Source organism: Prosopis cineraria, unplaced genomic scaffold (genome assembly GCF_029017545.1).
Source record: "Prosopis cineraria cultivar Desert tree isolate PC_DT_omini unplaced genomic scaffold, ASM2901754v1 PC6, whole genome shotgun sequence".
Taxonomy (NCBI): domain Eukaryota; kingdom Viridiplantae; phylum Streptophyta; class Magnoliopsida; order Fabales; family Fabaceae; genus Prosopis; species Prosopis cineraria.
In genome coordinates this window covers 18,830,230-18,850,984 of record NW_026555337.1, presented here as the reverse complement: position 1 = coordinate 18,850,984, position 20,755 = coordinate 18,830,230, and the positions used below count along the sequence as shown (strand labels likewise).

The following is a 20,755-nucleotide window of genomic DNA, read 5'->3' as shown; positions in this document are numbered from 1 at the left end:
GGCAAGCATTTATCTTTTGAAACCCTAAACCCATTGGACATAATATTTTTTTTGCCTCATAGTAACTACTTGGAAGTTTATTACCCTTTGGAAGCATCTCTTTTAATAGTCTAAGTAATTTTGTGAAACTTTATTGCTTCACCCATATTTTGTTTTCAAGTTGAACAACTTCAACACAGCTGTTAATCATGTATATTTTGTGTACCCTGGATACAAAGTCTTTTATGAATCATTGCACAAGCTATCACATTTGTATACCTTCTCAACACCTTCAACACCAATATCACTTAGCATATCCTCTATTCAATCAAACAAATTCATATCATCATCGTCCTCATCCTATGGCATTATACTATGTTTTCTAGATTCTCTATGCAATACCCATTGTGTATACACATTGTAGAAACCAAAACAAATTAGGTGATCCTTTATATCCATAGGACTTCGTCGCCTGGGCACAAAACCCTCACTTGACCAATTTCAACAAATGTCAATAGATAATCAACAATTATAGACTTTAATCCACAACTAATTCAAGCATTTTCACACATTCAAGCTATCAAATAATTATCAACTTAAAATATGAACAATTATTTTAAATGGATGACCAATAATTATATATAGAATCCACAATCAATTCAAGCTATCAAATAATTACCTAATTAAAGTATGAATTATGCTTAGAAATTTTATAACAAATTTATATTAAAAATAAAAAAATTAATCTGATAAAAGCATATATGAAAAGAGAGTAGAACATGCATAATGGGTATTAAAAATTATTCATATAAAACATCAAATTTGTATTAAAAATAAATAATTAATGCCATAAAAAATATAAGTAAAAAGAGCCCAATTACATGCATATAGAGAAGAACTTACCTAGATTGATGCATCAAGTTGGAGGTTGAAGAAAGAGAAATGACAGTCGCAAGCGAGCTAAAAGCAGAGAGGAGAAGTTGATGGGTAGATAGGAGCAGCGGAGGGTGGTAAGAAAGTAACTAAAAGAGGAGGAGCTGAAGGTAAAGGGAGAGGAAGTAGCTGGAGGGAGTGCGAGCTACAACTGAGCTAACAGTAGAGGGATAGGAAGGCGAGCTGAAGGAAAGGCACGAAAGTTAGAGGTAACCTAAAGAGAAGGCACAAGAGCGAGCTGAAGGTTTTATGAAAAAATGACAGGGGAAGATTAAAACATTACTTATATATGTCATCATGGGTTCAAAATAATGATTGCGGTATATTGTTGTTGTGGAACTTGTGCTTTGACCTCACGCACATCGCACAAAACCTGCCAGAACAATTGCAAGCTAATTGGTTTCAATTTTTATTTATTATTTACCTAATATTATTTTATAAAATACAAAAATAAATAATAATATAAAATAAAGTATATATTATAATATTTATCTAAAGTGATTATTATTAATAGTATTTGTACTAAAATTAACAAAAACATTATTTACATTAAATATAATTATTATTAATTATATTAACGACAGTTTTAAATAAACCTGTCTTTAATATCTTTTATAAATTATATATACATTAATATAATTTCAATTAATTATTATAATATATCTAATGATAATATTTATAATATTAATAATATATAACTATTAATATTATTTATATTAATATAAATAAAAATTTTATTTATAAATATTTATATTATTTATATTAATATTAAATTTATATAGATATAAATATTAGTTAATTAAGGAAAACAGAACACATTAACAACAGGGCTTAATAGACCTATCATTAATATATATAATATTAATATTAAATTTATATAAGTATAACTTATTAAATAAAAACAAAATATATTAATGACATGCAGAAGAGGACCTATTGTTAAATAGACAATAACAACCTTTCATTAATGAACTGTCATTAATATGTCCCAAATACCATTTAATAGGTGAATTAATAATTTAACAATCACGACAGTTTAGTAGTAAAATGTCATTAATACGTCCTCAATTATCATTTAATAATTCCAATTAATAATTTAGTTATACGATATAATTAAAATCAAAATATTAATTAATATATATATATATATATATATACACATTAATAATATTATATACACTACATGTATAATCACGATAGTCAGTAAATGAACTGTCGTTAATTAACACATAATAACAATAAAATTGCTAAAAGGAGCTGAGGGTTGCCACAAATTAACGAAAGGTTCATTGGTACCTGTCGTTAATAATAATATCTAACTATAGGTCACTTATAACCTATCGTCACTTATGAGTTGAGGGTTGCCTCAATTGTCATTTAATAATTTCAATTAATAATTTAGTTATGCGATATAATTAAAATCAAAATATTAATTAATATTGTATATATATATATATATTAATAATATTATATACACTACATTTATAATCATGATAGTCAGTAAATGAATTGTCATTAATTAACCACATAACAACAATAAAATTACAAAAAAGGAGCTGAGAACAAATTAATGACAGGTTCATTGATACCTATTGTTAATAACAATATCTAACTATAAGTCACTTATGACCTGTTGTGAGATTTTATAAATGTAACTTTTAGATATAATTTTTATTAATATCAATTATTTATATTAATAATATGAATAATAATAGAATTAATTATTGGTCTACACATATGTAACAACGACAGTTTTTTTGTGTACCTATCGTTATAATATCACAATTTTAACTATTTAGGCCTATAATCATAGTTACTGCTATAACTGTGGGGAAAATGATGTCGTTAAATTTATATTTTGTACTAGTGACTTTTCTTCTCTGAACAAATACTTGACGTTTATTTTTAAATAGACGTCAAGTATTTGTCGATACTTGATGCTTATTTGAAAACAAACGTCAAGTATTTATGACATTTTTTTAAATAAAAGCAGCCCCTACATAAAAATACAGATACAAAACAAAACAGGTAGCCAGCAACTAGAAATAATATAATGAATGTTTCTAATAATATTTACTATCTAGGTAACATTAAAATTCCTATACTTTTAGCCTTAAAACCTAAAAAATCTGTACTTAGCTTATTTGCAAACTAAAGTTTCAAAACTAAGTGGCCTATTCCATAAAAATTGGCCAAAAAATGTATAAATATATATACATTTACACATAACTAACTATTGTGCCAACCTAACCACTGTCGCTACCTACATATTGAAAACACATTGGGCCACCTCTTTAAGAATTTTTTCTATATGTGCAGCTATATAACGAACACAGTAGATATTCTCAAAGTACTATAAGCAAATAGTCATAACAATTTCAAGTTAATAGATAGCTAATTAAAGTTGGTTAAAATTTATAATTGAAATGTAATTAAATTTAATATATATACCTTGTAAAGTGCTAATAAGACTCTCACAGACATTTTTCTCAATATGCATAATATAAAGAAAATATCAAACATCTAAGGTGGTCCAATAAGGGAGTTCAAAGAAAATAGATCTCTTCTTCCATTCGCTTGTCCCAAGGGCCCTTACAAACGGTTTGTCGAATTCAATATCTAAATCCTTGATCTTCTCAAATAGCTCATCACCTGTTAATGGCAAAGGTGTCTTACCTTCTTCTGGATTTCCATTGAATGCTTTTCTCAACTACCAATAATGATGTTTTTGGTGTAAAAACCTATGATGCTCGATGTAAACATTCTTCATCCCATGTTGAAGCCTCATAGAATGTGTTCCCTCTTCACAAATAGAGCATCCAAGTTACCCTTTAATGCTATACCCTAATAGATTACCATAAGCAAGAAAGTCATTGATTGTACCAAAGAGCATAGCTCTTAAATTAAATCTTTCTTCTCTATACCCATCATATACCTCTATACCTGACTCTCACATGATCTTCAAGTCATCAATTAGAGGAGCCAAATATATGTCTATATCATTCCTAGGTTACTTAGGTCCTGTAATTAGCATGGACAACATCACGTACTTGTGCTTTATACAAAGCCACGGAGGAAGGTTATAAACAACCAAAATGACTGGCTACGTGTTGTGGCTACTACTTTAAAGCCCATAAGGATTTATCTCATTGGTAGACAAAGCAAGGCATAGATTCCTACTCTCTTCCCCTAATTCAGGGTACTCATAATCAATCTTTTTCTATTGTGGAGAATCAACAGGATGACAAAGCATGTCATCTTTATCCTTTCATCTGCATTCCATGTTAAGCTTTTCACAACTTCTGCATTGCTATACATACGTCTAAATCTAGGCATGATTGAAAAATACCATAGTGCCTTTGCCGAACTTGATCCATTCTGCTTGTACTGTGAGGCATTACACTTTGGATATTTAGTTAATGACGCATATTCATTCTAAAATAACAGGCAATCATTAGGACACACGTGTATCTTTTCATAACTCTTGCCAATTGATCGCAGAAATTATTTTATGTTATGTGTTCGGCAAGGAAGCTTATTTTTCTTAGGAAGTAATTCTACATTCAAATACCCAAGCAACTTGGTGAAGCTCGCATCACTCCATCTTATGTTTTGCCTTCATGTTGTATAATTTAACACTGCTAACAACTTTGATGTACTATAACTAGCGTATACAATGTCTTCGCATCTCTTTTTAATTTCTCAAACATTTCTGGACAATCCTTGAGGTCCTCTTCAATCACTTTAGCCATCTAATCAAGAAAATCTTCCTTAAATGTGCATGTGTCAAAATCATCAGGAAATGTTGCACAGCTTTCACTATGCTTCTTGCTACAACTAATTTCATCCCTTGTCTCACCATGCATTGTCCAATACTTGTAACTTTGATCCATCTCATTAATCACTAAGTGTTCTTCACAAGTATCTGGGCTAACTCGTTTCACAAGACCGCACTTTAAACACGAGCAAATAATCCTAGGATTCACAGGCTTAACTGCAAACTTAACAAATTTGCCACCCCATCCTAATATTCCTTAGATAGATGATTAGTAGACATCCATTCCTTATCCATAATTCCTAGAAAGATTAAAACGAAAATATGACTAGTAACTTTGACTACTCCTAGATAGTAGAAGAGTTAGATACAAGGATTAATCAGTTAATAAGTCATTAACCACATGTTTGCACATTCCCTCTTTAATCTTGTTTAAAACTAATAATTACATTTTAATGCTAACCATTTAAATAATTTTGACAGCATAACAACTTAAAAAAGAGAGTTTCCTGAGCTTTATGCCCTCTCTTTATTAATCTAAATGATATAATAGCAGCATCTACAACAACAATCACATAAAGTTATATCCAAGAATAATTTCAAAAAAATTCAATAGTATATACAATGGCTTAAAATGAGTATTACTAAGGCTTTATGCCTTTACAAAAATCAAGTTATCTATAACAAGACTATATATGATCAAACAACAATAATAGAAATATTAATAAGATGCCCAATTTTAATTAAAATCATATAAACTACATCAAGCATTATATATATATATATATATATATCAATTTAAAACCTCAAAATATTTTATGTAAGCCAATTTTCAATCATTTAAAAAACTAGTAATATGAAAATTGATAACTCAAGGAATAAAAATCTAAACTAATCATTCAATTATAGAACAAACACAATTAAGCACCCATAACTCAAAATTTCAAACACTTACTAACAAGAAAAATAATAGAGCTCAAAATAATTAACACAAAAACTACTTATTGCGTATGAAAATCAAAATTAATAATCCATAGATTCAAAATGAAGATTAATGATTCAGAAAGTAAGAACTGGCCTCAACAAGAAGAGGGAAAGCTAAGAATGTAGAGAAACAAAGAGATGAGGATCTTGGAGAATGGTGGAGGCTGAGAATCCATTCACACAAGCACCCATGAGAATGTAGAGGCCGAGAATCAAAAACCCCCTAAGAATCAAGAGTAAAAATATGTTTTTAGCAGTTGGACTAACAAAAATGAGTTTTGATGGCTCTGGGTGTGTTTTCAATAATGAAGGATTTGTAGAAATGCAAAGCGAAAACTATTCTGGAGGATAATTTAAATAATAACACTTGACAATTATTTGATAATAACTATCAAGTATTACATTCTTGACGCTTGTTTTGAAATAATTGTCAAGTATATCATGGACATACTTGACAGTCATTTCAAAACCAGCTTCAAGTATGTGTATAATTTTAATTTTTTTTAATTTATTAATTTGACATTTGTTTAACCAAGACCATCAAGTATATTTCATATTTATTTGATAGTTATGTTTAAAAACTGTCCAATATATATACTTAATGGTTATTAGTAAATAACTGACAAGTATATGTTAAAATATTTGATGCTCTTTCAGAAAAACCGTCAATTATTCCACCTTTTATTTGTCATTTTTTTTCAAATAAGTGTAATTATAGAGCATCAACTATTCCTTTTTTATAGTAGTGAGAAGAACAAATAAAGACCCTATAAGGAATATAATTACAAATAAGGACCACAAGGTTTTAACTAACAATGAAGATTTTCGTCCTTTAGTGTAAAAACTAAAATGTTTATTGACAATTACTCCCTCTACTCCCTACTATAAAGCACATTCAACTACCTCTCTAGAACTAATAAATGGTAGTTAAACTATTCATTTTGTGTGAAAATATATTAAACTTTCAATTTTACCCCTATTTAAATAAAAATTGTAATTTTCATTGCATTTTCTCTCAAAATTAATGAATTTAAACATGGATAATATTAAAAATAAAAGTAATTAATACCCATAGTAAGTTCTAAATTCTATGTTTCTAATACATAAATATACACTATTTAAAAATTCATCTCTCTACCCCTTCCCCCGCCCTACCCTTTCGTCCTCTCCACCTTTTTAACTTTCAATATCTAGGGTCTCAAAACCCATGCTTTCCCTCCCTCAACTTTTATTAGATTAACTTAAAAATTTGCCCCTAATATTTTCATTCAAATGCAATTGGTATCTTGAAATATTTTTTGGCACAATATCATTTGAGCATTTTTAAAATTGATATCCATGCATGCTAGCTAGGATACTTTTACTATTTCCATATGTGCAGTTTTCTCCCTAATCTTCTTCACTTTGCCATTGATTTTTCGTGCCTAGACGACCACATTCAATTCATCACCCTATCTTCATAGTCACGAGGCTCAACATTCTCTCTATCTGTTTCTTCCTCTTCCTCCTCCTCACTTTCGTCATCCTCACCATCATTCTCATCATCATCCTCATCATCAAGCCCTAGTTTGAGATTCAACAGCACATCGTCGTGCCCTTCATTGGAAAATTTGAAAATTTGTTTGTTATAGAAATTGAACCCTCTTGGCATCAGATTCTAAGAAGAGCTCAGACTACAAACTGTTTTAATTGATATCGAAGATGTGTCTGTTATAGATATGCTTATTGCTCTTTGAGTAGTGAGTAATAAAATCAGATAGGATCTTCTTGGTGTTGTCGAGAATCATCAATTTTTGAATGGGAAGATGCAATTTTGTTATTATATCAATATTTTTCTATGTTCCTTATTTTTCATTCAAGTGAATGGGACTTAGGTTAAAGGAAATGAACAAGATGATTATTTTGTAAAGTCAGTAACACGTAATCATGTACAAGTATGATGATTATTTTTAAAAAAAGAGACATGAAATAAAATAATGTAGCCTAACTTAACATGTAACTTTTTCTTTTTCCTACTTAAGCAAGAAGAAAAATTGTTAGGGCCAATTAGAGAATGCAAACAACACACAGGCTGAAAAAAGGACAACCACAACTAAAAAGGTAACCATAACTTCGTTAAGAAGGAAATCATCCAGCCAACACTAAAATGTAATTAGAAGCACATTCTGTTGTACATTTTATTTAAATAATTTGTAAATTTCTTTTCTTTCAACAAATGTAAAATAAATGGACTATGCAAAATAAATGAAAGTTTTGTTATAAATAAATAGACTTTGAATGTTATTTATAGAGTTTTTATTATAAATTTTATATTGGTAGCTAGTAAATTTTTTCTTCTTCAACATCCATAAACCATGAGAATTATGTGAAATTAACTGACATTTTGTTACTAATAAATAAATTTGAATGTTATTTATGGAGTTTTTGCTGTAAATATCATTTAAATGACTTGTGCATTTCCTCTACTATCACAAATGTAAACCATATGGATTATGTGAAATGAATGAACCTTTTTTTGTTAAGAATCGGGCTTTGAATGTCATTTACGGATATTCTATTGTGTATTTCACAAATGAACAATTCCATCTTTTTATCAAAAAAACTTAATTTCAAAAGAGACTTTTAGGCTTATAGAATTATATCAAATTTTATTGGGCATTTAATAAAAATATGTCGATTATATTTGATGGGCCTGCAATGAGATTCTCCTAGCAATACAGTAAAGCTGTTTTTGTTTTTCATTTTATGTTTTTAATTGCTTTTTATTATGCACTTGAGGATACTCTCTTTTTTCCTTGAATTAATGGAGGGCATAATAGTCATTATTGGCACAACTTTCGTGCTCCTGTGACGGTGAGGTATATTATCTCTTTTACTCTCACTCACTCATTCTTAGCTTCGTCTTCATCTCTTCATATCTGGCATTCATCTGTCCCTTTCACCGAAAAAAAGAAATGCTTTCTGTATGTAATCTGGGAACTAGTTTGAAATATGAACAGGGAAATTCGAATCGTATGCGATCGTTAAGATTGGTGTTGGTTGGGCTTGCTATGATTATGGTTTGTCTTCTAGCCTTAGGATCGTTTTAATTGTATAACAAGTCTCATGCTTATCTTCAGTACTCTCGAACTTTATCACTTCTGGCGGTTTATTTTGAGGAATCAACTTTATCACGTGAGTCTATTTCTATGCTCTCTGGATTTGTTATCTACTGAGCACTAACAATGAACATCGTAATGCTAATATGTATAGAGTTTGATTGGACTCATAATTAAGTTATTGTTATGCTGATACCCATCCTTTCTCATTTATTGGGCACATTCTAAAGGTTATTTGGTCCTATTTATAAATCATGTTACAGTTTTTTAAGTAATATTTAAAATATATTTATAAAATTATTTTTCATAAGAGAGGTAAAATAACATGATATTACTTTTTGAATTTTTTATCAGGACATATTTAAAATTTTATATACTTTTATTCCTTTTACTTTTTACATTGATATTGGTGAGATTGGTGAGAATAATTTGTAAAAAGAACCAGAGGGAGTACTTCACATCATCCAATTGTGTTTTTTAGTCATTTAGTAATCTCATGCCCTATTTGGTAACAAGAAATTGGGATGGAGAACTGGAATTAAAAAATCAAGTTGCTTAGTATAGTGGATCTCATTTCCTAGTAGAATTAGGTTGCATCAAATTTAGGGGAAATAACTTCCACATGTTCATGGAACTCAGGCCACTTCTTTTCTCACTTTCTTCATAAAAAATACCCACTTCTATGTACGAACCAAGTATGCTTTCAAACATTATTTCCACTTCACTTTCTCTTCCACTTCTACTTCCACTTGCAATTTGAAAATAGTGCTAGCTGTTAAAAAAAGTTCCCTAGAAAATTATAGAAAATGACATAAAAAGTTATAGGAAAAGTACCAATAAGAAAATTAATATCAATTAAGTTTTCAAAATAGTATGATAATTTATAACTCTTCCTCCAAAATTTACAAATAGTGTTATTAATAAATGAACACATTTTTTACTCTAGTTATAAGTTTTTAAAAAAAGATTTACAAATTTTGGTGGAACACTTATAAATTATGCTATTAATTATTTTTATAAGGTATTTATGTGTATTTTTTCTATAATTTTTGAAGTCTTTTATAGCAATTTTCAAGTTAACTAACAGTTAAAACTAACTTTTCTAATGGCAAGGTGCCCAATGCACCATTTTTCAAATGATGAAGGAAAAAATCAAACCATATCTAAATTTTAGGACACTAGACGCTTTCTAATGAATAGTTGAAGGGCACTTCTTCTTCGGATTATTCTCTTGCCAAGCGTGTGATTTCTCTTGATGACGTGGATTTTGGTGAAGATTATTATATGAAAGCCTTGGAAAAGTTGAAGAAAGACCCTGAATGGAGAAAAATTTTTCTTAGCATGGAACTTAGCAGGAAAGAGCAATGGCTATATCGTGTTTATTGGGGAAAGTTATGAGTCTTAATTTATTTTGTTATTGAACTTCACGATTATGCATGTCATTAAACTTGTGAATTTGTGTTGGAGTTCGGATTTATGTGCCTTTATTATGATATTGAACTCTATGGTTATGCCATTGAATTTGCGACCTCGTGTTTTTATTCTACTATGGAACTTTGTTTATTAACAATATTCTGTTTGGATCAATGCAAGTGTGGATTTTATCAAATTCCTCATGTTGATACTAAAAAATTCATAGATTCATTCATTTTTTATTATAATTTTCTTGTAATTTCAATTATTTTATACTTTATTTATTTAAAATTTCAGTCATTTCAAGCATATTGTTTTCTTTGTGATTTTTACTATCAATATCTATACCACTCTCACATCTTTAATTTTATCGTTTATCATTGTTTTCTTTCATTGATTGAAAAATAAAAGGAAGCTTGTTACTCTTAATTTTTTGTTTTTGCATCAAATTCAACACTTTTCTTTTTTCCTTTGAAAAGTTTTTAAACTTCCCAAACAAGATTTTAAACATATGAATTTTAAATGTGAGATTGTAAATATGAGAGTATAAATCTAAAATTCACCAATTCAGATACTATTTTATAAAATATAAGAACACATTAATCTATAAGCTTTTACCTTATTCCAAGTTGTTTAGTGCATAATTCCAAGTTGCTTAGTTATTTTTTAATTTGTTGAACCAGGGAACATAGAAATATTCATATTCTATTACTTTAAATTTTATATATGAATTTTTATAAAATATTGTTTTATTTTCCTTGATTTAACAAATTAAAAAATATATTAATCTTATGGCTATGTTGTTGGAGCAATAATAAAAAAAATATAAATATATATATAATATAAAAAAATATAACCATCACAAATAGTAGAGAAGAACAAAACAAGAAAAGAAATGGGGGAGAAAAAAATAGAGGAGAATTTCTTATTCTCTTAGATGCATAACCTCTATTTGTAGGCATACAAGTATTAAAGTCTTACTCTAGTATTACAAAGAAATAAAGAGATATATGATGATGCATTATATATCCTTTGAAAGTTATAGGGTATTAACTATAATAAACTCTTTTTAAACTATTCATTAGAATATTAAAAATAGCATTAGCTATGGATACCCAAAATATAATATTTATAATAAATTATGAGTTATTACCATCAAATCTTGGTGACACAAGGTAAAAAAGAATGAGTAAGAAGGGAAAAAAACAAATAAAAAAGGGGAATAACAAGACCCTGTAAGGAGTATAAGGATCACAAGGTCATTAAATAAAAATGAAGTGATAGTTAAATTATTAATTTTATCTAAAAATATAATAAACTTTTAATTTTACCTCTATTTAAATTACTAATTAATGAATTTAAATATGAATAATATTAAAAAAAATGTAATTAATACCGCATAGTGTACTTTATATCCTTAAAAATACCCCTAGAAGTTATGAATTCTAAGTTTCTAACACATAAATATCCACTCCTTAAAAATTCATCTCTCTCCCCCCTTTATTTTTCATTCAGATGCATTTGGCATTTTAAAATGTCTTTTGGCGCAATGTCATTCCTGCATTTTTAAAATTGGTACAATATTATTCCCTGTTTTTAAAATTGGTATCCATGCATGCTAGGATATTTTTGACTATTTTCACATGTGCATTCTTCCTCCTTGTCTTCCTCATCTTCTTCGCTTTGCCATCGATTTCTCATGCCCAGACTACCACATTCGATTCATCATCATCATCTTCATTGTCACTATGCTCAACAATTCTCTCTATTTGTTTCTTCCTCACTCTCCCCGTCCTCACCATCACTCTCGTCATCATCCTCATTATCAAGCGCAAGCTCGAGATTCAACTTCTCACTGTCATACCCTTCATTTGACAATCCACTTGTTCTAGATATTTGATCGTCTTGATGTCAGATTCTAAGAAAAGCTCATACTGTAAATTGTTTTAATTGATATCGACGATTTGCCAGTTATATAGATATGCTTATTACTCCTTGAGTAGTGAGTAATAAAATAGGATAGGATCTTGCTGATGTACGATACCGAGAATCATCAATTTTTGTATGGGAAAGATGCAATTTTCTTTGATATTGCATCAATAATTTTCTATGTTCCTTATTTTTCATTCAAGTGAATGGGACAAGGGTTACAAGAAATGAACAAGATGATTATTTTGTAAAGCCAGTAACACGTAATCATGTATGAGTATGTTGATGATTAAAAAAAAGAAAGAAAGAAAGAAAAAGAAAAACGGAAATAAAGAAGAGATATGAAATAAAATAATGTAACCTTACTCAACAAGTAATTTCTTTTCCTACTCAAGCAAGAAGAAAACTTTATTAGGGCCAATTAGAGAACTCAAACAAGACAGAGGCGGAAAAAAGTACAAACACAACTAAAAAGACAACCATAACTTCGTCAAGAAGTAAATCATCCAGCCAGCACTAATATGCAATAAGAAGCACGTTCTATTGTAATTTTTATTTGGATAATTTGTAAATTTCTTTTCCTTCAACAAATATAAACTACGAAATAAACATAAGTTTTGTTTTAAAGAAATAGACTTTGAATGTTATTTACAGAGTTTTTATTGTAAATTTCATCTTGATAATTTGTAAAATTGTTCTTCTTCTTCTTCTTCAACAACTATAAACCACATGAATTACGTGAAATTAACTAACATTTTGTCATTAATAACTGGAATTTGAATGTTATTTGTGAAATTTTTGTTGTAAATACTGTTCAGGTGACCTGTACATTTCATCTACTTTAACAAGTGTAAACTACATGAACTAAGTGAAATGAATGGATGTTTTGTTATTAACAAATGGGCTTTAAATTTTATTCATAGATATTCTATTTGGTATTCACAATTCTATCTTTTTATCAAAAAACTTAATTTCAAAAAAGACTTTTAGTCTTATAGAATTATATGAAATTTTATAGGACCTTTAATAAAAATGTGTTGATTATATTCTATGGGCTTGCAATGAGATTCTCCTGGCAACTCAGTAAAGCTGTTTTTGTTTTCATTCTATGTTTTTTTTTAAAATTGCATTTTTATTACGCACTTGAGGACACACTCTCATTTTGCTTTAATAAATGGATGGCATAATAGTAATTATTGGCACAACTTTATGACTTTTAAAATCACACTTCTCGATCAGTTTCTCCGACGACTTTGTTTTAGTTTCTCTCGCGGTTCTCTTGGCGCCTCCGTCGCTGTCGTCACTCGCTCAACTAGCTCTCACTTTCGTGCTCCGGTGACGGTGAGGTATATTATCTCTTTTACTCTCACGCACTCTCTCCCAGCTTCGTCTTCGTCTCTTCATATCTAGGCATTCATCTGTCTTTTCCACCGAAAACAAGAAATGCTTTCTGTGACCTGGGAATTAGTTTCAAATATGAATTGGGGAATTTGAATCGTGTGCGGTCATCAAGATTGGTGTGGGTTGGGATTGCTATGGTTATGGTTTTGTTTCTAGGCTTAGAATCGTTTTAATTGTGTAACGAGTCTCATACTTATCAGGAATTAACTTTATCACGTGGGCCAATTTCTATGCACTCTCGATTGGTTATCCACTAAGCACCAACAATGAACACCGCAATACTAATACGTATAGAGTTTGATTGGATCCTCGAAAGTCATTTTGCTTTTTAGGTTTCAGAAGGCCGAAAAAATAAGATGATATTTTTGAATATTTTATAAGAACATATTTAAAATTTTATACACTTTTATTCATTTTATTTTTTTTGCATTGATATTAGTAAAGTTAGTAGGAATGATTCCATTTCTTGGGAGAATTGGTTCCATCAAAATTGGGGAACTAACTTTTTCATATTCATGGAACCCACTTCTTTTCTCACATTCTTCATACCAAACATATTTTTAAAACTTCATTTCCACCTCACTCACTTCTACTTGCAATTTGAAAATAGTGCTAGCTATTAGAAAATTACATAAAATGGCCTTAAATTTTTAGAAAAAATGTTCTATAAAAAATTAATATCAATTAAATTCCTAAAATAGTGTGATCATCTATAACTCTTCCTCCAAAATTTACAAATAGTATTATTTATAAATGAAGGCATTTTGTACTCTAGCTAGAAATTTTTAAAGAAATATTTGTAAATTTTGTTGGAAAACTTATAAATTAAACAATATTAATTTTTTTTAAGGTATTTATATGTTTTTTTGTCATTTTCTGTAATACACTATTTTCAAATTTTGAATGGGGAAATCACACCAAATCTAAATTTAGGACACTAGACACTCTCTAACAAATAGTTGAAGGGCAAAAATCTTCTTTAACCCATTTATTTATATTTTGTTTGAGTTGCCTCTGCGGGTATTTAATCAATAAAATTATTTTGTATTTCAAATTTTATCTTTTAATTTATGCCTGGACATCTATATCAACATTATTGTATCTACTGCTCCAATTGTCCGTTTAAAGTCCAATAAAATTATGTTGTATTTGGGGCTAATTGTCATTCTGATGGTAGATGGAAGAAACTGTCTCAAAGATGTGGCCTGAGTTAATAGCTAAAGCTTTTATAGATATTATGACTAAAACTCATTTGAGTGAGGCACTTGCAACATGGGCTGAAGCATGTAAGGCAAAAGCTGAGAGATATAAAGGTGAGATAAGTAAGGAGGCCACTTCGTCGGATTTTTCCCTTACCAAGTGTGTGATTGCCCTCAATGAGATGAAAGACGTCGATGAAGATAGTTATATGAAAGCCTTGAAAATCTTCAAAAAGGACCCTGAATGGAGAGAAATTTTTCTTGGCATGACACATCACCGGAAAAAGCAATGGCTATTTCGTGTTTTTTTGTGGAACGTTATGAGTCTTTATTTTGTTACTGAACTTTACAATTATGTCATTACACTTGTGAGTTTGTGTCGGAGATCGGATTGATGAGCCTTCATTATGTTATTGAACTCTATGGTTATGTCATTAAACTTATCAGTTTGTGGTTATTCTATTATGGAACTTCGTTAACAAATAATATTGTGTTTGGATTAGTGGAAGTTTGGATTTTTTGAAGATTACTTTTTAGCGGTGATGTGGCTCCTTGTGGGTAGGTAAAACAAACATTACTTTTTAGCGGCGATGAAAAAGTCACCGTTGATGTACAGTTTCTACAGCGACATTTATTACTGTTGATTCTCAACTTTCAATGGTGACTATCTTTCTATAGCAACAAATTTTCTTTTCTGCGATGACAAATGTTAACTTTCAGCAGCTACTTTTATTGCCACTGCAAATAGAATCAACAACAAGAGTTCTCACGGTAACATTGTGATTACCCACTTTCATGCATCAAATATGTTTTAAACTCCATTTTCACTTCACTTCCATTCTTACAAAGTGCAATTTTCTTCTTTAACATTTAAAAATAGTGCATTAAAAAAAATTTTAACTTTGACCATTAATTATTTAGAAAATTATAAAAATGGACATAAAAATTACAAGAAAATATCTAATAAAAAAATTAATATTAATTAAATCCTTAAAATAGTGCTATAATTTATAGCTCGTCTTCCAAAATTTACAAATAGTGTTATTTATAAATAAATGCATTTTTTACTCTAACTATAAATTTTTAAAGGTGGATTTATAAATTTTGGTAGAAGACTTATAAATTATCACATTATTAAATTTTTACATGGTACTTGTGTGTTTTTTTTTTGTTCTTTTCTATAATTTTTGAGTTTTTTTTTTTGCAATTTTTAAGTTAACTAAATATCAAAGTTAACTGATGCACCATTTTTGATCTTGAAATTACACCACACGTAAATTTAAGGCACTAGACTTTTCCAAACAAATAGTTGAGAAGTAAAAATGTCCTTTAACCCATGGATTTATTTCTATTTTGTTTGAGTTGCCTCCGTGAGTATTTAATCAATAAAATTATTTTAGATTTTGGATTTTATCTTTTTGTATATGTCTACACATCTATCTCAATATTTTCATATCTGTTATTCTAATTTTATGCTCTTATTGTCCTTTTAAAACCCAATAAACTTTTTTTTTGTATTAAGGGCTAATTTCGTTCTGATGGTAGATGGAAGAAACTGATTCAAAGATGTGGCCTGAGTTAACAGCCAAAGCTTCTGGCAAAAAAAAAAAAAAAAGTTAACAGCTAAAGATATCTTTGGCTAAAGCCCGAATGAGTGAAGCACTTGTTGCAGCATGTGCTGAAGCATACAAGACAAGAGCTGAGAGAAGCAAGGAGGCCACTTCTTCTTCGTCGGATTATTCTCTTGCAAAGTGTGTGACTGCTCTTGAGGAGATGGGGGACGACGCAGAATGTGGTTTTATGGAAGCCTTGAAAACTTTGAAGAGCGACCCTGAATGGAGAGAAATTTTTCTTACCCTGTCTTATGACAAGAAGAAGACATGGATACAATTTGTTGCAGTCAGTCTTTTGTGAGGTTTTTTTTTTTTTCTTTTGAGTTTTTATGTTGTTATTGAACTTTATGATTAGGCTATTAAACTTGTAAGTTTGGGCTGGTGAGGTTTTATGAGCCTTTATTCTGTTGTGAACTTTTATGGATATTATGTCATTAAACATGCAAGTTTGTGTCATTTATTTCTCTCACTGCTCTCTCTCCTTTTTTTTTTTTTAATGAGAAATGCAGCCCAGCCCAAAACCTAATTTGTTCAGCTATCAATAATCCAATGGTATGCACGCCCCCTAACATTTAAGATTAATTCTAAACTTAATAAGCCAGTCAACACACTCGTTATTATCTAAAAACATGCCTCACGATAATCTGACACTCGTCAGTTATAAGCCCAATAGCATGCCTCAGTTGCTCTATTGTGGAGTTGTTTTGATCAATCGCTTCACGCCAAATATCTGAAACCTTAGGAGAAGTTTGGCAAAGTTGAAATCCTTTGCCACTTGTATCCCATAAAAGACACTCCACAACTCAGCTTTAAGAGCACTGCACAAACCCATAGTTGCAAGCAAATCTTCCCATCCATTTTCTTTCTAAACATCCCTCCATACTAGAGTCGAAAAAACAGATTGAGCCTGCAAGCTAATCAGTTTAACCCGCGCAATTTGATGAGTTGGGTTGAAGAAATTGGCCCGTTTTTTAAAACAGGCTGGGTTAGACCAACCCGCAAAATTAGCTAGCTAAAACAGGCTAGCCCGTGGGCTAGCATATTTTAAAAAATAAATTTTTATTTTTTAATTACATTATATCTTTTTATAAATTTACAATAATGATAATATTTTTTAAATATATAATTTATGACTCTCAAATATGTTCTTTATATTTGAAATATAGTGTAAATTCTTTTTACAATTTATGAATAAAATTTTTGTTATAGTTTGTGAAGATGATTTATTAGTTTTTATAGAAATATTTTGAATATATATTATTTATTAATTTCAAAAGATCTACTGATTGAAATTATAGATATGAATTCACTGAGAAAAATAATATGGGTTTATATTCAAATTTTCTTTCTCAGTGACAAAGATAGCACACCTAGGCGAGAAGATGATTGATAGTAAAAATCTAGCAAAATGAATTTGTTTGGTTGAATTCTATGTTTATTTTATTTATTTACAAGTTTTTAATTGCTAATTTGTTTTAAAATATGAAATAAATATATATTTATATTATATAAATTTTAAATTATTAAAAAAATTCAGATAATTTTTTGCGGGCTGGCTCGCCCACTAAAAAATGAGTTGGGTTGGATTTTCCAACCCGTTTTATTTTGCAGGCTGGCCTAACCTAATCCGCAAAAATGTCAACCTGTGTGAGCTAGCCCGCAAGTTGGCCCGTAATTTGTTTGCCTAGTGCTACTCCATACCATGCTCTACCTGAGCTATCTCTTGGTCCTTCATCCGTTTAGATAGAAAGAAAAGTTGAGAGTAAACAACATAGGAGATAAAATAGAGAGAAAAGAAAAAAAGGGTAAAAAAATATCACATGACCATAATACCCTTATGTCAAAATATATCATATACATAATTATCTTTATAAAATTAAATTGAAAACAAAAATATATTAAAATTAACATCACCATACTTATCTTCATTCTCGAACTTCGTCACTTGTGATGGTTTATTTTGAGGAATGAACTTTATCACGTGGGTCATTTCTATGCACTCTCGATTTATTTATCCATTAAGCACTAACAGTGAACAGTATGATTTGTATAGGGTTTGATCGGACCCGTAATTAAGTAATTGTTGGTGATGACAAAAAGATTTTGATACTTCACATCGTGCAAGTCCGTTATTAGTCATTAGTAATCTTAATGTTATGTGATGGTTATGACAACGTAATATACGCTTGTTTTCGTACTATAAAATATAAGTGTCTTAATGAAAAATAAGCTCGTTATACTTCTGCTACTCATTTTTATGCAAAAACACTGATATTTTATGATGCTGCTAGCTAGGACTTAGGATTATGTACTTCCTTCCGCTGTAAGTCTTTTTGTATTCTTCTCTATATGTAGATCTGAGCTTTTCTGTCCTGTTTTTTTTTTTTTCATTTTCTGTCATTTCTCTGTTTGGATCTTGCCTTTCTCTGGTTTTTTTTTTTTTTTGTTTGGCTGATATTATAATGGATTTTGGGATTCTTGTTTCTTTATCCAGTCTTCTCTATATGGGTATAAGATTTTGTTTCGGATGTGTACGTCTCTGAGATTATAATATTAATATGCGTTAATAATCGTGGCGAAATCTTGTAGAAGATAATCACATTTTTAAACCGATTTATTCTACAGATTACTTGCGTATAGCTTTGATTTTCCCACATTTATAAATATAATTGGAGGCTAGTTGGCCTAGCTATCAGACATTAAGGTAGGAATTGGAGGCCTTTTTTTTTTTTTTTGGCCAAAATTGGAGGCCTTGATGTAGCCTGATGAATATGATGTTATGTTCTTATATAGTAAATCTACTTGAAATTATTTAATGAGATCAGGTGTAAAAGGATATTATTTAAATCCTCTAACTGTAATTTTTTTGTGAAGTTTTTCATTGTAAGGAAGAAGAAAAAATTATATTTAATAAAAATAACAAAATTATAAAAATAATAAAAAAAGAAATTTCATTAAAATTTACAGATCTTAGTTTCAGATAATTTAAATCCGTGTACAAAATCCTTTCTTTACTCCCTTAAATATCCAGGCTAGTTGTTTTCATGGCTCGGTACATGTAATTGCTTCCAACTGTAGAATTCAAACAGGATAATTTACTATCGATTATATGATATTTCAATGTGTTGACCCCAACAATCTCTAATTTAATTTTGAACAGTTTGAAGGAAAGCTTTGGTTGCTTTTCAATTACTATGGCTGCATATGAATTTGTTCTTCTTTAATGTTGTGTTTGGAATGAGAATTTAGATTTAGATTTGGATCTAAATCAAACCCTTCATTTGGATATATAAAATTTATAAAAAATTATTTTCTTATTATATTTCCTTTATAATTTAATTTTATTTATATTCTAGTTACTTGAAATTTCAGTCACTTCAAACCCCCTTATTCTCTTCATATTTTTACTATTAATATCTTTATGGCTTTTATTTTTTTCTTATCTCTTGTCCTCTTTTCTCATTAACTGAAAAATAGAGGTAAACTCATCTCTTTTTTTCATATAATTAAAAAAAAAAAACTACCCAAATGAAGGGGTTTAAATACATGAATTTTGAATTTGAAATTCAAATTCAAATCCATCAATCAAAATGCTACCTTAAAAAAAGTACTCGAGTTATTTTTGTTTCTATTTCCTTATGAATTTATTTCACTACTATAGAAAAGATATTTAATAGTATACATTTTGTAACAATAAAAATTAAAACGTCACTAAATTAAAAGTAAAATAAAGAGGTGGTGTTTCTATATCAAATACCACTGCTCATAAATTACTTTTTTATTTATAATTTTAATAAATAACAAGAGGTGGCGTTTTAAGCATGGTGAAACGCCACCATCTCTACTCCATTAAATAATTATCTAATTATAGATTATTTAATTAGTATAAATTTTTAATATATATATTATTTAATAATTAAAAGTCAAAGAAGTGAGTTTTCTAAACTTAAAAATGCCACCTCTCTAGTTTATTATTAATTTATTTTTTTATTTTATCTAATTAAATAATTATTTTATTATAATTTATTTATTAATAATTTTAATAAGTACATCATACCATTTAACAAATAAAGCCTAGGGAATTGGTGGCGTTTTGCTGAGTTTAAAAAGTCATCTTTATAGTTTATTATTAATTTAGTATTTTATTATTAATTTAGTATTTTATTTTATCAAATTAAATAATATTTTATATTATATATTTAATTAGAATTTATAAGTATTATATATTAATATTTAATAAATTAATAAATTGAGAAAGAGGTGGCGTTTCCAAAGCTGGGAAACGCCACCTCTCCGATTTTGTATTTTTAATTTTTAAAAAATTTAAAATAATTAGGTTATTTTTTAGTACCTTATTAAAAATATATATTATTATTTAATAATTAAAAAGTAGAGAGTGACATATCTTAATCCCTCTACTCTATTATTAAT

General features: G+C 29.0%; 1 protein-coding gene and 1 long non-coding RNA gene across 2 annotated transcripts; one reads left to right on the top strand and one right to left on the bottom strand.

The window, feature by feature from the left end:
• Positions 1-7,109: 7,109 nt before the first annotated feature.
• LOC129313963 (uncharacterized) lies at positions 7,110-11,996 on the bottom strand. The gene is made up of 2 exons (XM_054957347.1): positions 11,895-11,996; positions 7,110-7,328 (listed from the first exon to the last, which is right to left on the bottom strand). Exons 1-2 carry the CDS (start codon positions 11,994-11,996, stop codon positions 7,110-7,112), a joined length of 321 nt encoding a protein of 106 aa, XP_054813322.1.
• A 1,338-nt stretch (positions 11,997-13,334) lies between these two features.
• On the top strand, positions 13,335-15,230 carry LOC129312761 (uncharacterized). The gene is made up of 2 exons (XR_008593691.1): positions 13,335-13,457; positions 14,690-15,230. It is a non-coding gene; the product is annotated as an uncharacterized LOC129312761 (long non-coding RNA).
• Positions 15,231-20,755: the final 5,525 nt, after the last annotated feature.

What these genes read in the sequence shown, in the direction of transcription:
- LOC129313963 (XM_054957347.1), bottom strand. Translation starts at nt 11,996, where the DNA reads ATGACGAGAGTGATGGTGAGGACGGGGAGAGTGAGGAAGAAACAAATA. An exon ending in ATGATGATGAATCGAATGTG is followed by an intron (nt 7,329 to 11,894) that starts GTAGTCTGGGCA and finishes AGCTCTTCTTAG; the next exon opens with AATCTGATGCCAAGAGGGTT.